The sequence below is a fragment of the Centroberyx affinis genome, unplaced genomic scaffold, assembly GCF_046629955.1.
Source record: "Centroberyx affinis isolate AG114_WGS23_722 - 3 ecotype Tasmania unplaced genomic scaffold, CSIRO-AGI_Caff_v1 ptg002831l_1, whole genome shotgun sequence".
In the NCBI taxonomy this organism is placed as follows: Eukaryota; Metazoa; Chordata; class Actinopteri; order Beryciformes; family Berycidae; genus Centroberyx; species Centroberyx affinis.
In genome coordinates, this window is record NW_027280973.1 from 5001 (window position 1) to 25714 (window position 20714).

General features: G+C 44.7%; 1 protein-coding gene across 1 annotated transcript in view; it reads left to right on the forward strand.

Annotated features, from left to right (window-relative positions):
* The window catches only part of LOC139658097 (laminin subunit gamma-1-like), a gene marked incomplete at its 5' end in the record, with an annotated part of 24236 nt that extends 3946 nt beyond the window's left edge, over nucleotides 1-20290 (forward strand). The window contains 16 exons of the mRNA XM_071536128.1: nucleotides 1771-1959; nucleotides 2608-2853; nucleotides 3651-3804; nucleotides 5745-5887; nucleotides 6565-6743; nucleotides 8276-8432; nucleotides 10206-10411; nucleotides 11332-11411; nucleotides 12075-12212; nucleotides 13446-13590; nucleotides 14296-14445; nucleotides 16341-16455; nucleotides 17196-17395; nucleotides 17830-17988; nucleotides 19626-19725; nucleotides 20034-20290. Coding sequence (XP_071392229.1) covers nucleotides 1771-1959; nucleotides 2608-2853; nucleotides 3651-3804; nucleotides 5745-5887; nucleotides 6565-6743; nucleotides 8276-8432; nucleotides 10206-10411; nucleotides 11332-11411; nucleotides 12075-12212; nucleotides 13446-13590; nucleotides 14296-14445; nucleotides 16341-16455; nucleotides 17196-17395; nucleotides 17830-17988; nucleotides 19626-19725; nucleotides 20034-20290 — 2618 coding nt within the window. The remainder of the gene's footprint in view (nucleotides 1-1770; nucleotides 1960-2607; nucleotides 2854-3650; nucleotides 3805-5744; nucleotides 5888-6564; nucleotides 6744-8275; nucleotides 8433-10205; nucleotides 10412-11331; nucleotides 11412-12074; nucleotides 12213-13445; nucleotides 13591-14295; nucleotides 14446-16340; nucleotides 16456-17195; nucleotides 17396-17829; nucleotides 17989-19625; nucleotides 19726-20033) is intronic.
* Between the last annotated feature and the right edge of the window lie 424 nt (nucleotides 20291-20714).

The window sequence follows — 20714 nt, forward strand, 5'->3', positions numbered from 1 at the left end:
TTTACTGACTGTTTACTGACTACAGTGACTCCTGCCACCCCACCACAGGTCTGTTTACTGACTGTTTACTGACTGTTTACTGACTACAGTGACTCCTGCCACCCCACCACAGGTCTGCTTACTGACTGTTTACTGACTGTTTACTGACTACAGTGACTCCTGCCACCCCACCACAGGTCTGCTTACTGACTGTTTACTGACTGTTTACTGTTTACTGACTACAGTGACTCCTGCCACCCCACCACAGGTCTGTTTACTGACTGTTTACTGACCACAGTGACTCCTGCCACCCCACCACAGGTCTGTTTACTGACTGTTTACTGACTGTTTACTGTTTACTGACTACAGTGACGCCTGCCACCCCACCACAGGTCTGTTTACTGACTGTTTACTGTTTACTGACTACAGTGACTCCTGCCACCCCACCACATGTCTGTTTACTGACTGTTTACTGACTGTTTACTGTTTACTGACTACAGTGACTCCTGCCGCCCTACCACAGGTCTGCTTACTGACTGTTTACTGACTGTTTACTGTTTACTGACTACAGTGACTCCTGCCGCCCTACCACAGGTCTGCTTACTCACTGTTTACTGACTACAGTGACTCCTGCCACCCCACCACAGGTCTGTTTACTGACTGTTTACTGACCACAGTGACTCCTGCCATCCCACCACAGGTCTGCTTACTGACTGACTGCTTATTGACTGGTTTACTCACTGACTGGTTTACAGTTTAGTTTACTGACTGACTGGTTTACTGACTGACTGAATGGTTAATTGGTTTTCTGAATATTTAATTTGATCCATGTGGTTTCAGTTTTTCTGAATATTTTCTAATTAATGCTGAAAGAAAAGTTCAGGTTGAAAGAAGCGACACCAGCAGGAAGCTCTGAACATTTTCCCTTCAGAAAATACTGCAATAATCAATATATTGATAGAGATAATTTATCTGTTCAGTCCCAATATCAGAAACAGACTGAACTGCAGGTTACTGTGGGGTTTGTCTGCAGGACAGACGCCGCCCCCTGCAGGCTGCAGGACACACTGCAGCTGCACTGTTTAGACTAGAAGCTACTGGAGTTTTCAGTTTCTCATTTGAAGCTGATGATGAATAAACTCAAGGATGCACAGGATGAAAGGATTTATGTAGTTTGAAGTGTAGAAAACAAATGAAGGGAGAAAACACAAAGAAGAAGAAGTGAGCAGAGGCGGTTACATAAAGACAAATGGGCTCATAACACTGTCTCACCTCAAAGAAACAAAAACAGACAAAAGAAGACTGATCTAAAACCACTGAGTCCCCTGGACAGGTTCCTGAGCATTTATAGGAATTGGTGATTAACTTGATTTTAATTCTGCTTTGAAGAAGATAGAAAAGAAAAAATACACATTTGTGGAGAGAGGAGATACAAAATATCCCAATTAGCTTATGAAAATGTCACCTCAAAAAAGCAAAACAAGCCAAAATGGCATGCAAAGCTACAACTAAATACCGATTCAACAGCAGAGTAGTGAGATCCACATGTGTAGAGACTTCAGGCTGCACATGCTGGTAGGAAGGACCGGGATGGAAGTCCTGGAATATCCTGGAGAGTGTATTCCAGACAGGGAATATCAGGGAATTCAGCTTCACTTTCCATGAATCTGGAAAGTGGTTTTCCGACTTGTTTCACACATTCAGCGTTAACTCACCAGGAGGGGGGGCAGCTTTAGGTCTTGGAGAAGTTCTGAATGTGTGTGTGTGTTGCTGTGTGTTGCTGTGTGTCAGGAGCGTGTGAGTGCCAGCACCACACGGCCGGTCTGAGCTGTGAGCGCTGTCAGGACGGTTTCTACGGCGACTCCACCCAGGGGACGGACCGAGACTGCCAGCCCTGCCCCTGTCCCGCCGGGGCCACCTGCGCCGTCGTCCCCAAGACCAGAGAGGTGGTCTGCACCAACTGCCCCGCCGGGACCACAGGTAGGAGGAGGGGGTGGGGTGGGGGGGAGCACAGGTAGGAAGAGGAGGGGGGGGGACCACAGGTAGGAGGGGGGAGTCTGTCCCGTCCAAAACCTCGTATCTCCAAAATATCAACTTTTCAGGAATAAGAACCACAGCTTTGTTTTCAGCCGGACCAGCTTGTGTTTTTCAGTTTATCCAGACGGTTTTAAAACGGTTTCATAAGACTAATAAACATTAATAAACATTAATTATCCCATAACATAGCTTTAATAAAGTAAGGGTAGTAAGATGGGTTTATAAGGGATTTATTCATGGGTTGATTCACAGAGACACTAGAAATTAAGGGATTTTTTTATGCCTTCTGTGCAGGTTTACAGGTTATTCTGCCTGAATTTTACATTAAATTAGAAAGTAGGCAGTCAAACATTAAGGGGAGTTTAAGGGGGTTTTGATGGGGGTGAATTAAGGGGTGAATGAATGTGAATATAAGGGGATTTTAAGAGTTTACTGGTTCACAGAATAAGAACCACAGCCTTGCTTACAGCTGGACCAGCTTGTGTTTTTCAGTTTATCCAGACGGTTTTAAAATGGATTTCATGAGACAAAAGCATCACGGTGGAGTTTTCCCCGTCCCGCAGTGTCGTAAACGTCTCCGTCCCCCTGCAGGGAAGCGCTGTGAGCTTTGTGACGACGGCTTCTTCGGCGACCCGCTGGGTCAGAGCGGGCCGGTGCGCGCCTGCCGCGCCTGCAAGTGCAGCGACAACATCGACCCGAACGCCGTGGGGAACTGCGACCGCGAGACGGGAGAGTGTCTGAAGTGCATCTACAACACCGACGGCTTCTTCTGCGACCGCTGCAAGGACGGTTTCTACGGCAACGCCCTCGCCGCCAACCCCGCCGACAAGTGCAAACGTAAGAGCGAGTTCGGCGGTTCTTCTTCTTTGTGTGTTTTATACTGCGTCTGTCCTGCTGTGGTACAGGACACCACAGAGTTCACCTGATGAGGGTTTAAAGGCCGAGGCTGATGCTGCTGACTGATAAGGCTGCAACTAAAGATTATTTTCATTGTCGATTAATCTGTCGATTATTTTCTCGATTAATCGATTAGTTGTTTGGTCTATAAAATGTCAGAAAATGGTGAAAAATGTGGATCAGTGTTTCCCAAAGCCCAAGATGACGTCCTCAAATGTCTTGTTTTGTCCACAACCCAAAGATATTCAGTTTACTGTCATAGATCCAGTCATCAGTCCAAAAATATTCGGCCTTCATAAAGTCATATCAGAGGAACCTGAACTGACAGATGAGACAGTTTCAAACAGGCCACGCCCCCAGAGCCAGGCACAACCAAACCATTCAGTCAAACAATAAAGCAACATGTTCTGTTGTTGCTTTTTCTCCGTTCTAATAATTCTCTCATCCTCTTCTTCTTCCTCCCCCTCTCCTCCTCCTCATCATCATCATCATCATCATCCTCCTCCTCCTCCTCCTCCTCTTCTTCTTCTCCTCCTCCTCCTCCTCTCCTCCTCCTCCTCCTCCTCTTCTTCCTCTTCTTCCTCCTCCTCCTCTCCTCCTCCTCCTTTTCTTCTCCTCCTCCTCCCTCTCCCCCCTCTTCCTCCTCCTCCCCCTCCTCCCTCTCCTCCTCCTCTTCCTCCTCCTCCTCCCTCTCCTCCTCCCTCCTCCTCCTCCTCCCTCCTCCTCCTCCTCCTCAGCCTGCTCCTGCTCTCCTTTCGGCACGGTGGACCAGCAGACCGGCTGTTCTCAGGTGACCGGTCAGTGTCCGTGTCTTCCTCACGTCTCCGAGCGAGACTGCAGCGCCTGCCAGCCCGGATTCTTCAACCTGCACAGCGGGACGGGCTGCGAACGGTGAGAGAGGGAGGGAGAGGGAGGGAGAGAGAGAGAGAGAGAGCGAGAGAGAGGGGGAGAGAGAGGGGGAGAGAGAGAGAGAGAGCGAGAGAGAGGGGGAGAGAGAGAGAGAGAGGGGGAGAGAGAGAGAGAGAGAGAGGGGGGAGAGAGGGAGAGAGGGAGAGAGAGAGAGGGAGGGAGAGAGAGAGAGAGAGAGAGAGGGAGAGAGAGAGAGAGAGGGAGGGAGGGAGAGAGAGAGAGAGAGAGAGAGAGACCGAGAGAGAGGGGGAGAGAGAGAGAGAGGGGGGGGGGGGGAGAGAGAGAGGGAGAGAGAGAGGGGGAGAGAGAGAGGGAGGAGGGAGAGGGAGAGAGAGAGATCATTAGAGTCACCATATCATCACAGTTATCATTATTTAGCTGTTAGTTAACATGAATTAATAAACATAAGGATTAATTCACAATTTATTAGTGATCGATACTAGGGCTGAACGATTTAGAAAAAATATCTAATAGCGATTATTTTGACTGATACTGCAATTGCGATATGATTTGCGATATTATAGAGGGAATGATAATTTTTACATCATTATTCTCATTTTCATTGAAAAACGTATTAAAATGATTATGGTGTGATTTTTGCGGGGATCTGTACCAAACAAAGATGTTTTCTTAAGTCTGTAGAATATGATGTGTAGGCCAGGACATCTCTGCAGCACCACAATATTTACTTAAAAATGCTAGTTTGACACATTTCACCTTTAACAAATATTGTTTTGAAAATTGCAGTAGGCCATATTGCGATTTCGCTAAAAAAATTGTTCAGCCCTAATCGTTACCATAAAACATAACTTCCCTGCTTCATCTAAGCTGTAGGCATCAGTTACGTTCGCAGACACACCTGGTTCCCCAGGAAGAGATCGGCAGCTAATTAGAGGCCAAAGAGTAAATAAGCAGTGAGGCTGCAGCAGAAGCTCTGATCTGCAGCAGGAATGCAGTTTGGTTGAGACAGAGCAGATATGATCTCAGCAGAGTCTAAAACTCACTGCTGGACCATCAGGCTGGAGGTTTAACCCACACCGGCTGAATGAGCCGACATTTTGGCTGTAGGTTGGTGAACACTAGTAGCCACTTTCTCTATGAACCAGTAATCCCTTAAATAACATTACATTTTCATTAATTTTCATTAATTCACCCCTTAATTAATGTGAAATCCCCTTAAAATGAATTAAGGGAGTTATCAATGGAGGAGATCCCATCAAAGCCCCCTTCAACACCCCCTTGATCTTGACTCATTACTGTCTAATTGAATGAAAAATTCAGGCAGACAGGAACTTTTCCATTCATTTCCACTGAATAACCTGTAAACCAGCACAAAAAGCATGAAAAATCCCTTAATTTCTAGAGTCTCTGTGAATCAACCCATGAATCCCTTATAAACCCATGATACTCACCTTACTTTATTAAAGCTGTTATTTTTAATGGATAATTAATGTTTATGTAATGAGAAATTAAGGACATTTCAGGGATAAAATTAAGAGGTTTGGTTTCATAGTGGTTTCATGGCAGGAAACCAACTGTCATTTGGAGTCTTATTCTATTTTGAAAATATAAAATATTTGGTTGGTAAAATAATGAAAGTGGCCGTTTAGCCCTTCAGCCCTAGTCTCTACTCCAAAACACTTAACCTGAACAAACTGTTAGCTAGCTAACTAGCCAGCAAACACACTGATGTTAATGTGAATATGCTAACACTAGCTGCTACTAGACACGTTAGCTAGTGTGCTAATCAGATGTGTTAACAACAAGACAGTGATGGTTATGGGTGTTACATCATTTGAAGGTGTGTCAGTGTCTGTAGTTTGTCCCCAAGACAAACTACATGGAGTTTGCTGTAGTTGGTGTTTAAAGTGATTCTGCTGCTTTTGCTTCATGCTCCGTTTTCTCTCTCTGCGTTTCAACAGATGCGACTGTAATCCCATTGGCTCGACCAACGGCCAGTGTGACATCATCAGCGGTCAGTGTGAGTGCCAGCCCGGCGTCACCGGGCAGCACTGCGAGCGCTGTGAGGTCAACTTCTTCGGCTTCGGCTCGTCCGGCTGCAAACGTAAGACCGACCGATCAATCACTTCTCCAAGATCCAAGAACTGAAAGCAAGGGCTGGGCAATATATTGATATTATATCAATATCGTGATATGAGACTAGATATCGTCTTAGATTTTGGATATGGTAATATGGTGATATGGCATAAGTGTCTTTTCCTGGTTTTAAAGGCTGCATTACAGTAAAGTGATGTCATTTTCTGAACTTACCAGACTGTTCTAGCTGTTCTATTATTTGCCTTTACCCACTTAGTCATTATATCCACATTACTGATGATTATTTATCAAAAATCTCATTGTGTAAATATTTTGTGAAAGCACCAATAGTCATCCCTACAATATTGTCACAATATCGATATCGAGGTATTTGGTCAAAAATATCATGATATTTGATTTTGTCCATATCGCCCAGTCCTACTGAACGTGAAATCAAAAATTACTTATTCACCTTGCTAGCTAATTTTCCATGTCATAATATACATCTATTTAACAAAGAAAAATACAAAATGTTTGTTTTCATGTATTTTTATATCAAAGTCCCATTACTCTTCCTTGCTGGAAAACAGAGTGTCTTTAATGATGACCTCATGCTGCAGCAGGGACGTAAATAAAAACTCTTGATAAGCAAAACGACTAAAATGTAAATGTCCCTCCCTGATAACCGTGACCTCTGACCCCCAGCCTGCGACTGCGACCCGGAGGGCTCCCAGTCGGCTCAGTGCAAGGAGGACGGGCGCTGCGAGTGTCGGCCGGGCTTCGTCGGCGCTCGGTGTGACATGTGTGAGGAGAACTACTTCTACAACCGCTCCACCCCGGGCTGCCAGCAGTGTCCGTCCTGCTACAGCCTGGTCAGGGACAAGGTGAGCGCCGTGATACCCTGCCGCCGTGACACTCTGCCGCCGTGACACTCTGCCGCCGTGACACTCTGCCGCCGTGACACTCTGCTGCCTGAACAAGGAGAGAGAGGGGAGGCACCTTCATTTAACAGGGTCGACACACAATGATTTACAGAAAACAAGGGACATGAAAAGAAGGATAATGAAAGACACAACAAGTACATCACAAAGTGCTAGAAGCAAGGCCAGAGCTCTGTGTGTGTGTGTGTGTGTGTGTGTGTGTGTGTGTGTGTGTGTGTGTGTAAAAAACAGAAACTGGTTAAAACACATGCAGGAGGAAAAATGTTAATTTGTACAGATGAAATCAAGAACACAAGAGGCTCAGCTGTGCTGCACAGTATTTTTTATTTATTTGTTTATTTTGTCAGGGACCATGTACAAAAAAAACATGAATCTCAGTTAATGAGAAGAGATGCTTTGCACCAGATTTAGCTGCTAGCTAATTTCCATCTGTAGTCCCTCAGGCAGCAGCATTGTAATAAATAATAACTTAAATTTATGTAGCGCCTTTCAAGAGACCCAAGGACGCTTTACACAGTGAGGCAGATAAAACAAATAAAACAAGAACAGAAAATAATAATAGCAATAATTTCCGGGGATGAGAGAGTTAACAGGTGGGTTTTCAAAGATGGAGCATTGCAGATCTCTGCCGGGAGAGAGTTCCAGAGGCTGGGGGCTGCCACACTCAAGGCTGTGTCCCCAAAAGATGGCAGGCTGGTGTGGGGGGTGGAGAGCAGACCCGTGTCTGAGGACCGCAGAGTCCGGGACGGGGTATAGGGGTGGAGGAGGTCAGATAGGTACTGGGGGGCGAGGGCATGGAGGGATTTGTAGGTGAGGAGGAGGATTTTTGGATGAGGGTCTCTGCCACGGAGTCAGAGAGTGATGGCTGAAGTCTGGAAATGTTTTTGAGGTGGTAGACAGCGGATTTGGAGATGGATTTGATGTGTGACTGAAAAGAGAGGGTGGAGTCCATCCATGTACTCAGTCTGAAAGTGAAACTTAAAATTTGCTCCAAACTCTCATCTGTTAGTAACAGGATTTGTAAACAGTAAATTGATTCTTTTTAATCGGAGATGTGTCAAACCGCTCAACACTCAGAAAGTTAACATGACTGCAGCAGAGACTTGATTGCATTTTGCCTCTGATCACCAGTTGACTGCAGGTAAAGACAAGTCACTAATCCTAAACAACCACCAACACAGTAAACTGTCAACCTGTGGGAAATACTGCATTGCACCTCAAAATGTCAGCCGTGTGTGTTATCCTCATCATCTCAGATCTACCTCACATCTGCACTGGTTTGAAACCAGACTGATCAGTTGAATCCAGGTGAAAGCTTTGATCCCTTACTGATTTCACCTGATAAATCCACTTCAATTACGAAGATTTTGCATCACCAATGATTTCAGAAAAAGGCACAACCAGGTGTGTTAGTCCTGGAGATTTTATGTTGAAGTGCCTTTTAAATTCACCGATCAATGGTTTTGTGTGTCCAGGTGAACCAGCAGAGGCAGAAGCTTCACGACCTGCAGACTCTGATCGACAACCTGGGCTCCAGCCAGGAGACGGTCAGCGACAAAGCCTTCGAGGATCGGCTGAAGGAGGCGGAGCGAGCCATCATGGATCTGCTGGAGGAGGCCCAGACCAGCAAAGGTAACGTAACATCTACTGTACCTGCTGCTGTGTTAGGACCTGAAACTTCTACTGAAGCATCTACTGTACCTGCTGCTGTTAGGACCTGAAACATCTACTGTACCTGCTGCATGTTAGGACCTGAAACTTCTACTGAAGCATCTACTGTACCTGCTGCTGTTAGGACCTGAAACATCTACTGTACCTGCTGCATGTTAGGATCTGAAACATCTACTGTACCTGCTGCATGTTAGGACCTGAAACTTCTACTGAAACATCTACTGTACCTGCAGCATGTTAGGATCTGAAACATCTACTGTACCTGCTGCTGTTAGGACCTGAAACATCTACTGTACCTGCTGCTGTTAGGACCTGAAACATCTACTGTACCTGCAGCATGTTAGGATCTGAAACATCTACTGTACCTGCTGCATGTTAGAACCTGAAACTTCTACTGAAACATCTACTGTACCTGCAGCATGTTAGGATCTGAAACATCTACTGTACCTGCTGCTGTTAGGACCTGAAACATCTACTGTAGCTGCTGTATGTTAGGACCTGAAACATCTACTGTACCTGCTGCTGTTAGGATCTGAAACATCTACTGTACCTGCAGCAAGTTAGGATCTGAAACATCTACTGTACCTGCTGCATGTTAGGACCTGAAACTTCTACTGAAGCATCTACTGTACCTGCTGCTGTTAGGACCTGAAACATCTACTGTACCTGCTGCATGTTAGGATCTGAAACATCTACTGTACCTGCTGCATGTTAGGATCTGAAACATCTACTGTACCTGCTGCATGTTAGGACCTGAAACATCTACTGCACCTGCTGCTGTGTTAGGACCTGAAACATCTACTGTACCTGCAGCATGTTAGGATCTGAAACATCTACTGTAGCTGCTGTATGTTAGGACCTGAAACATCTACTGTACCTGCTGCTGTTAGGATCTGAAACATCTACTGTACCTGCAGCAAGTTAGGATCTGAAACATCTACTGTACCTGCTGCATGTTAGGACCTGAAACTTCTACTGAAGCATCTACTGTACCTGCTGCTGTTAGGACCTGAAACATCTACTGTACCTGCAGCATGTTAGGATCTGAAACATCTACTGTACCTGCTGCATGTTAGGACCTGAAACATCTACTGCACCTGCTGCTGTGTTAGGACCTGAAACATCTACTGTACCTGCAGCATGTTAGGATCTGAAACATCTACTGTACCTGCTTCTGTGTTAGGACCTGAAACATCTACTGTAGCTGCTGCTGTGTTAGGATCTGAAACATCTACTGTACCTGCAGCATGTTAGGACCTGAAACTTCTACTGTTCCTGCTGCTGTGTTAGGATCTGAAACATCTACTGTACCTGCAGCATGTTAGGACCTGAAACTTCTACTGTACCTGCTGCTGTTAGGACCTGAAACATCTACTGAAACATCTACTGTATCTGCTGCTGTGTTAGGACCTGAAACATCTACTGTACCTGCTGCATGTTAGGACCTGAAACATCTACTGAAACATCTACTGTACCTGCAGCATGTTAGGACCTGAAACATCTACTGTAGCTGCTGCAGTGAAAGGATAAGACTTAATAATTGTAAAATCTTGGCATACCGGCAATATTGTTGTTCTGTCTGAACTTCATAATGTTTCCTTAAGCCTCATCAGAGAACTTCCTGACAGCTTTTGGTAGAGTAGGCGTTGTTTTTCCAAATGCTGGGTCTCATTTTGGAACTGACCGTTGATTCCCTCTCCCCCCCTTCCCCCCCCCTGACCTTTGACCCTGCAGATGTAGACAAGGGCCTGCTGGAGCGTCTGAACAACATCAACAACACGCTGACCACCCAGTGGAACCGGCTGCAGAACATCCGCAACACGGTGGACGACACCGGCGCCCAGGCCGACCGCGCCCGCAACCGCGTCCGCGACGCCGAGAACCTGATCGACCGAGCGCGCCAGGAGCTGGACAAGGCCAAGGACGCCATCGGCAAAGTGGTGCGTGAACCGTGAAGCTGCTGCTAGCTTGTTGTTTTCTTGTTGGAGTGTTTCTAGCTGTGACTGGCTGAACCCAAGACATGTAGCCGCTCAAGGACTGATGTTTGTTGTTAATGGATTGGAGTACATTAACCTCGACCGTCTCTGAGGTCCACCGGTCCCGTCTCGGTCGGTTTAGACGTGATGCGCAGCTCGTGGAAACACTCGTCGATGTATTTTTCCAGGTCTTCCAGTATCAGATGGTTAGATCCAGTAGTTTATCAGAATTCGTCGATATCGTCTTCCGAGTTTCAGTTAAATTATCGATATGGTTTGTTTTGGAAGTAGTAGCAGAGTTTGTTTGCTTGATCTAGCAGCAGGTTGCCTCCATGATGGATCTCACCCGGAGTCTCACGATGTTCTCACAATGAACTTCCCACTTAGCCATTTGGGTTCAAAAATAGTTTTGAGAAATCCTGTTTATACGCTGCAGTCACACAGGATTAGAACATCTGATTTCTAATCATGGGTGAAGGAGTGTGGTTTTTCCTGTCATGATTCAGGAGTTTAGTTGTTTGGAGATATACAACTTCCATCCATTTCTAAAAGGAGGTTTCCCTACTTTGTGTGTGTGATCATGTTGTTAGTGGCAAAGCTCTGCTCTTCTCATGGTCTTCTCAAAAATAAAACAACATGGAAACTGTATTTTTCCCTGTTCAAACCATCAGGCTGAATTCCTCACTCAGGTTTCAGTCAGGTTCAGACGCTGTGTGTCTGTAGACTAATGTCCACACTAAATGAGTATCGCCAAAAACTCACTAGACTTTTCAGTGAGTCATTATAGTCCAAACTAAGTGTGACCATTTAATCCACGGTCCAGGCTTCCAGTGTTTTTTCCTCAGTACAGTTTGTTCCTCATGCTTCCCTCTGTGATCCTGCAGGACATCAAAAGCCCCAGCGGGACCGGAGACCCCAACAACATGACGCTGCTGGCTGAGGAGGCTCGCAACCTGGCCGACAAGTAAGACTCCTGTGACAAGTACTGTCCAAGTACTGTCCAAGTGCTGTCCAAATACTGTCCAAATACTGTCCAAGTACTGTCCAAATACTGTCCAAATACTGTCCAAGTACTGTCCAAGTACTGTCCAAATACTGTCCAAGTACTGTCCAAATACTATCCAAGTACTGTCCAAATACTGTCCAAGTACTGTCCAAATACTGTCCAAGTACTATCCAAATACTATCCCAAGTACTGTCCAAGTACTGTCCAAGTACTGTCCAAGTACTGTCCAAATACTGTCCAAGTACTGTCCAAATACTATCCAAGTACTGTCCAAATACTGTCCAAATACTGTCCAAGTACTATCCAAATACTATCCCAAGTACTGTCCAAGTACTGTCCAAATACTGTCCAAGTACTGTCCAAATACTGTCCAAGTACTATCCAAATACTATCCCAAGTACTGTCCAAGTACTGTCCAAATACTGTCCAAGTACTGTCCAAGTACTATCCCAAGTACTGATCATGTTCCTAAATTTTCTTCCTTTCTTCTATTCTTCAAAAAAAAAAAAAAAAAAAACTAAATCAGGACGACACATAAAACTTTACTTATTGAAGCTTCTGTTCTGTTGAAAGCCTTGTTGAAAGCCATGACATCACTTCCTCCATGTGCGCTCTCCACAGGCACAAGATGGACGCCGACCAGATCGAGAAGATCGCCAAAGACGCCAACGACACGTCCACCAAGGCCTTCAACCTGCTGATGAAGACGCTGGACGGAGAGAGCAAGACCAGCCAGGAGATCGACGAGCTGAACAGGAAGTACGTCACGCCGCTTCCTCCTCACCCGCTGGTCACGTGACAAACATCACGCAAACACGTGACGTCTGGGGGGTTGGAACCGCCAACCCAGCGTTAGTGCCTCGCTCTAGAGATACTGAATAAAGACAAAGACTAACACACTAGTTATTACTTGAGGCAAGGCAAACCCTATTTATACACCACATTTCATACACAAGGCAAATTCAATGTGCTTCACATAAAACACAAAAAATACATAATTTGTCTAGTAAAATGACTTTTGCATTTGAGTGCATTGGCTCAAAAGAGTTCAAAAACACCATCAGAAGGGAAAAGTTTGCACATTTAGAATAGAATATCTTCATTGTCATTGTACAACGAGATTGAGTTTGCGGCTTCTGTACTTGATGCAATAAAAGAACAATAAATAGGTAAAAATAGAACAATAAATAAGAAAAAAAAAAAATAGCAATAAGGTAGCAATAAAGTAACGAACAGTATAAACAGTGTCCGGCAGTAGTAAATAGAACTACAGCTCAGATGTGCAAAGCAGCAACAAAACCAGAACAGTACGGGAATGAAGAAATAGAGTCTTCATAAAACACAAAGTGGATGAGTGTATTAATCCCTGAAAACTGAGGTTATTAACACAATATCCAGACAGTAACACAGAATGGAGGATTTAGATTTAGGGCATCAAACCTGAAAAAAAAGGACATTAAGAAGCTGAGATAAAAAGAAAAAAACGCTCTTTTATTGTGACATAGTGCAAAAAATGAAAAGTTAATTTAAGCCTAAGTTTCTTTAATCTTTTTGTGACAAAATGTAAAATCTTTACCTTTTACAAATGAATAGTTTCATTCTAAAATGAGAGATTCAACCATCTGGAAACAGACACCTCCTCCAACAAAATGATGCTTGGTATTATTATTATTATTATTATTATTATTATTATTTTTGTTATTATGGGTAGAGTGGAGTCATCTTAACACCTTTACTTACAAAACAGTTCATGTTTTTGAGGATGGAATGATCTGTGATTTTGAAATATTGACTGATGAAATTTAGGAAGCAAAATCTTTCTTTGTAGGGTTTTGGGGGGCAGTGATGATTTCAGCCAACTGCATGTGTCTGATAAAACACAGAGGTTGGGGGGGGAAATGTATTGATCACATGACAATACTCCTGATTGAATATGGATTTTCATACGGGCGAACACGCAGCGCTGTAACTCGTCTCCACGCTGCTTCTCAGGTACAACGAGGCCAAAGATCTGGCCAAGAACCTGGAGAAACAGGCCAACAAGGTTCATGCGGAGGCGGAGGAGGCGGGAGACAAGGCGCTGAAGATCTTCGCCAACCTGACCAGCCTGCCGCCCTTCGACACCAAGTCCCTGGAGGTGAGGAGGAGAATAATATATATATATATTTTTTACCACATTTTTATTAATTTTCAACGAAAAACTGCAGACATACAATCAGTTAAAAAGGTAAACATAACATAGCAGAAATATGATGTGCAAAAGAGGTTGACATTTTATGCTAAGTACAGCTTAGAAAAAAATAAAATAAATACATAAAAATAACAAATTAAAAATACTAATAGACAAAAAAATGTATATATAAATTTTTAGAAAATAAAAATGTATATATAAAGATGTACATGTGCAAATACATACATACATAAACTACATACTCACATACACACTCACACACACATCCACAGACACACATGCGCACACACACCCCAACACACATACCTTCAGGAGGATAATAATATTAATCATTTGAATACAATGTTTTATTTGCATAGGTATTTTTAAGATCCTTTTCATTAAGCAAAAAAGTATAAAATCACAAAGAGAAGGCTTCTAGCAGCAGAAAACTTAACTTATCAAAAGTTTATAGCAATATCAAGACCTACAGAGGGAAGATGCTTTGATTTTTATAATGTTTCCAGTGTGTTGGATGTTTTGTGTCTGATGCAGTCTGTCCTCCTCTGCTGGCCTTGCGGACTGAATTTTCCCTCCGGACAGTAAATGGTGTTTTATCTTTTATTCACTGACTCACTGGGATCACTGACCGTAAGCCTGTGGTGTTTGCAGGATGAAGCCGGTAAGATCAAGAAGGAGGCGTCCGACCTGGACAAGCTGATCGACAAGACGGACAAGGAATACAACGACCTGAGAGACGACCTGAAGGCCAAGGAGCAGGAAGTCCGCAAGCTGCTGGACAAGGGCAAAACCGAGCAGCAGGTACCAGTTACTCTGCCAAAAAAAAAAAGTTTAAAAAATTTACCGTCATCAGCTGTGGAAAAATTTGGAATTTGGAGAATCAGTAGTATTATGGGCCAGGGTATCCAGGGGTCCTTAAAATTCTGAAAAAAAATCTTAAAATATCAAAATTTAAGACCTTTAAAAAGTAATAAAATGTCTTAAATCCATTATTAGATTAATTATTAGAGGTCTTAGGTTTGTTCATGTAAGGTTTAGGTTTCTTAGTACTGCATGTTCACTCTTAGATGAATCTGATACTCAATTCCAGGCAGCATTAAAAAGGTCTTAAAAAGTCTTAGATTTGGCCTCCTGAAAGCTGCAGACCCCTGTATTAAAACAGTCACACACAGGCTGCCAGGTTTCCAGAACATCTCCCTCCCAGTCTGTGTTGTAGAGACAGGGAGGACTCGGGTCAGAGAGACCGTCCTGTAACTGAGGAGTCACGGGTTCGATGTCAGCAACAGTCACGTGTCTGTTGAAGTGTCCTTGAGCAAGACGCTGAACCCCTACCTGCTCACTATAGATAAGTGTGTTGGCTAACTGCCTGCAGTGTGAGTGTAAGGTAATGTAATGTGCTGTCGGCCATGTTGAGGCTGAAAGCTGATTGGAGACTCTGACCTCAAACATTCTGAGTGTTTGCCGGTCTAAGATTAGCCTTATGAAATTAGAAATGATCACATGGCAAATGTGACTAACCAGCTTCCTGCCATCCAGACTAAATATAATGTTAATGAGCCAGAAGAACGCTGTGATGGAGAATCTGAGTCTGCTGCTTTCAGGTCCAGATTCACTCAGATTGCACTGCAAGGGCAGTCTGCACTTCTTTTGAACCTCAGTTGCTTAAAGCAGTGATTCCCAACCTTTTTCATATCAAGGACCCCTAATTTAGTCCACATTAGGGCCACGAACCCCCATTTGATGGGATATTGCCTCTCAGATCCAAATATGAGAATATTTTTATTGTTAGATATGACATGGGGTCTGGGGACCACCAGGGGTCCTTGAGGGGGTTCCAGGGGGTCCCCAGCAAACTGATGAATTGTTAAACTTCAGCATTGTTTAATTTACAAGAAGTTAGAGAATGTAGAAGAATGACTGTTCTGATCATAGTTTCTCTGTTATCTCTCTACCTACAATACAGATAGTCATTGAGTTCTGGACAAAATCATATCTAACAATAAAAATATTCTCAAATTTGGATCTGAGAGACAAAATCTCATTAAATGGGGGTCCATGGCTCTAATGTGGACTAAATGATGGTCCTTGATATGAAAAAGGTTGAGAATCACTGATATAAGAGACAAATTATATATAAGTCCAAAATTGCCAAACTCATCCTTTGAGTGCAGAGTTTTCATGTTATTCACCAAGAAATTTATGCAAATAAATTTTTAGCACAAACAAGCTCTCTAAAAGAGAACTGCACAAGCAAATACACCTTATCTGCCTGCTGACCTGTAGCCGAACTGTCTTTCCGCTTCTTTTCAAAGAATCTTATGTGCACTACAAGAATTTGAACTTGTTTGTAGAAAGGTAAATGTAGATTCTGTCATGGGTGGAACTTCAAGAGCTGTCAGGTAAACACAGTGGTACACAGGTCAGGCAGTCGAGACGGCAGCTTGAGGAGAGTTTAATTCAACCGAGGCACATGTGGATCTCCATCAAAGTAGAAAATAGATTGGGATAGAACAACCTCAACTTAAATAGGGTTTACTATCTACTAGCATGGTCTTTACTGAAGACTGTAGTGTTATAAATACAGAGAGTTACTTCCTAACCTGGTCATTTCATGGTAAAAAGTTCCTACATATCTGCAATACTGACACCAAGAAACAGATTTCTGTGGGTGAGACGGTTGTGTTGTGTTGTTTCAGACTGCAGATCAGCTGCTGGCCCGGGCCGACGCCGCCAAGGCTCTGGCTGAAGAGGCGGCCAAGAAGGGCCGGTCCACCTACCGCGAGGCCGAGGACATCCTGGCCGACCTGAGAGGTGCCTGTCTGTCTCTCTGCCTGTCTGTCTGCATCTGTCTCTCTCTCTCTGGGTGTCTTCAGCTGGCTTAGAGCAGTGATTTGGAGATCTGGAGGGGTTAAACGGTTTTATTTTGGTTTGTTTGGTCACATGAGAGCGCTGCAGTCGGACTGAGAAGTCATTTGCAGGCAGCACATCCTCTTAATCGAATTAAGTGAAGCAACACATTGTTTTCCAGACGTTTTGAAATATTCAAATTCGGCAGATTCCACAGATCGGTATTTGAACCAAAGTTTGACAGCAAATACCATGATCCGCAGAAGCAGCTGATGCTCTGTGTTTGTTCACCTGGAAGAAAGGCCTATCTGATGGACTTGTCTGTCTCTTCTTCTGTGGTGTTCGTACCAGTTAAGAACACATGAAGAAACAGCTGAATATGAGCATCAGTCCAGACTTCATTTTGTTCTGCTAGGCTTTCCAAGCACGAGGAACCGCATCCGTCTCTTCTACCCATAATCCTTTGTGTTTTTGGGTGGTTTCCTTGGGTTACATTCTCACTCCTAACAAACCGCACTGCAGTTCTCTTGTTAGAGGACTGAGACTTGCATTTTCAGGCATCTTGGTGCCCTTATTTGAGTCAAATTCTTGGTGCATTTAAAAACAAGCAGTACAGTAACAAATGGCCTTGAATATTCAGTTGAGATGGAGGTGAGATGGTTGTAGCCGACATTTGTGAAAATGTTCTTCTTTTCCCCCGGCAGACTTCGACAAAAGGGTGAACGACAACAAGACGGCGGCAGAGGACGCCATGAAGAAGATCCCGGCCATCAACGCCACCATCATGGCCGCCAACGAGAAGACCAGGCAGGCAGAGGCGGCGCTCGGCAACGCGGCGTCCGACGCCCGGGAGGCCAAGGCCAAGGCGGAGGAGGCCGAGAGGATCGCCAGCGCCGTGCAGAAGGTACGGCAGAAACCGTCACCAACCTGGCAACCCAGTGTCTTCCTTTAAAACACTTTTACAAACACACTTTTTAGGCTTGTTTCCTGGATTTATGTCTCCTACTCCTACTCTATGTTGTAGTCCTCTATTACTGTGTTTGAGACAATTCCCATGTGGTGTTTCTTGCGACATGACTGGGTTACACAGATGTTTTGATATGGCTAATTAAGAGAATATAAGACTCTGTATTCTTGTTGTGTTCTTTGTTTGCCAAGAAGTTCTGACCAAAAGCTCAGTAATAAATGAAATTCTGCATGGATCTAAGTGTGCAGATGTTCCATCTCTTTTTCTGAGGTTTTCACTGAAAACAAAAGGAGGAACCTCCATCATAAAAGAGGTGGAAGACTCTGACTATCCTCCTAATCCTTTGTGAAACCTCTGTTCTCCCTGCTCAGGGTTCAGCCAAGACCAAGGAGGATGCGGAGAAGGCGTTCCAGGACACCAACAAGCTGGACGACGAGGTCAACGACATGATGGACCAGCTGAGCACCGCCGAGCAGGAACTGGCCAGGAAGAAGGCCGAGGCCGACCAGGACATGATGATGGCTGGAATGGTACGACCTGGTGAAGCAGAGCTTTTAAAACCGATGGGAGAACGGTTGGACACACCAGTGCGTTACAGCAGTGGTTCTCAAAGTGGAGGCTGGAGACCTACAGGGTCCTTCAGTGGGTTCCAGCGGTCCTTGAGCAGGTTCTGGGAGTCTTTGGGGGGGTTCCATTGGGCCCTTGAGGAGGTTCCACATGTCCTTTAGGGGTTTCAGGGGTCCTTAAGGGGTTTCAGGGGTGTTTGAATGAGTTCCAGGGGTCTGTCATTGAGGACGTACTAGGGGGTCCTTGAGTATGTTGCAAGAGTCCTTAAGGGAGGTTCCAGAGGTCCTTTAGTGGGTCGCAGGGGCTTTGAGTGAGTTCCAGGGGTCCTTGAGGGGTTCCAGGGGTCTCTGAGTGGGTTTGTCCGTGAGGATGTTCTAGGGGGTCCTTGAGGGCATTGCAGAGGTCCTTGAGTGTGTTGTAAGAGATCTTGAGGGAGTTTCCGGAGGTCCTTGAGTGGGTTGCAGGAGTCTTGAGTGAGTTCCAGCAGTCCTTCATTGAGTTCTAAGGGTCTTTCAGTGAGTTCCAGGGTTCCTGGAGATGGTTTTAGTTGGTTCTTGAGGAGGTTAGTTTGAAGAAGTAGTTTAATTTGACTATAATTTAATTCCCTAGAAATGATCCCATTGAGAGAGTGTATAAAAGTCACTGTTGTAATCCAAGGCTTCATGTTCTTTCTCCACATACAAAGCAGACAGTTCAATAAACTAAACCAACAACTAAAATCTTCCAAATGGGACTAAATTTTATCAAATGTGGGTCTGTGGCATGAAAATGGTTAAGAAGCCCTGATTGACAGAGCAACAGAGAACATAAAAACAGTTAAAACTAAGGGAGGACAACTCCCATATCAAGATAGACGGGACAGAGACTGTGGTTGTGAGCGCGCTCAGTCTCTCTCAGACCAAACTCAAACTCTTCTCTGTCCATTGGAGGAAGCTGTGACTGTTTGCTTGGATTAGAAGTAACATGTATGAGGGTTAAATTCAGCGGTTTTCCCTTGTAGAAACAGCCTTCCTCCTGAGACCAAACTCTTGGTGGTTTTTGGCGTCTCGCCCTAAACCACCGTGTGATTTAGTTTCTGTTTGACCACACAAAGGGTAAATATCACTACACCACATCCTTTAACGGCAGGAAGTGGCCAGTAAGTGGACTGGAACGTTTCTGTTAGTTTGTGGTCGGTTTCTGAAGCTGTTTGGAAACCCAAACATCGGCTGTGGATTAACACGCTCGGTCAAGATCTGCTCGCTCTGCCTGGCCACAGTCTGGAGAACACACACTGAGCAGGAGTGATGATGGATGTACTGTAGGCGTAGTACCGTTCAAAACAGTTTACAGACTAAAGAATAAGATGTTAATAAATGAAAAGATGGAGATAATTGATAGAAGAGATTAATGATGAGCAGACAAATACAAGAGGAATAAAATGAGGCAAAGCCAACTTAAAAGCCTGACTATGTGTTTTATGATTTTAAAATGTAACCTTTAGGCTGGATGTCAGACTGGGCCAAATCTCAGATGAAGAAGCCAGACTTCACCAAGCATGAACAGTGATCAGTAAAATATTTTTTTGTGTGGATAATAACACGATTAATTTCCCCCCCAGGCGTCGAACAACGCTAAAGAGGCGGAGGACAACGCCCGCAAGGCCAAGAGCGCCGTCAAGACGGTCCTGGGCACCATCACCGCCCTGCTGGAGCAGCTGGGTAAGAGCAGCTAGACCCCGACCTCACACATCCACAGTCTGACGCTCCCAGACTGGAACATGTCTGAATCCTTAGTTGCGGCCCTAGTTCAGATACAACTTTGTGTTTTTTTGTAGCTGTAGACCTGCTGTCATTTCACACACAGTGATATTAGTTGTAGTGTAGAATAATGTTCAGCAGATTTAATTTTACCGACCAGAATCTCCAAGTCCAGTCATGAAGTCCAGAAAATGTCTGTGGTTTTGAAATGGGGAACGGGCGAAGAGTCCTGAGGAGTCGGCTAATTATCTCCTCTGTCCTCGGTCCAGGAAACATCGACAAGGTGGACCTGAGCAAGCTGAACCTGATCGACGAGTCGCTGAAGAAGGCCAAGGGCAAGATGGCCGACAGCGCGCTGGACAGGAAGCTGGAGGAGCTGAACGACGTGGCGAAGACCCAGGAGGAGATGATCAACGACTACGACCGGCAGATCCGCGAGATCCGCGCCGACATCGCCAACCTCAACGACATCAAGAACACGTTACCCGACGGCTGCTTCAACACGCCGTCTCTAGAGCGGCCTTAGCCTCCCCCACCCCCCCCCTTCACCCCCCACACTCCTCCTCCTCCTCCCTCCCCTGTTCAACACTCCCCCTCTCACATCTAACACTCTGGCAAAAAAAAAAAAAACATGCCACCTTTTTACCAAAACAGTTTTTTAAAAAGAAATTCTTTGGATTCTTATGTCTTTTTTTTCATCTTTTGCAAGAGAGAAGCCAATATTTCAAGCCACGTTCACGTTAACGTTTTTATTGAAAGAAGCAGCTGTTTTTGTTTTTTTTTTCTTTCTTTTCTTTTTTTTTTTTTGTTTTTTTTGTCTCGTTTCAGTTTTTCAACACAGTAACGCGGTTGAGGTGGAATGAACTAAGCGGCGTTGCGAAGCCGTGCTGCCAGCTGCAGCGGAAAACCTCAAGAGAACCAGAACCAGAACCAGAACCCGACGTGACTGC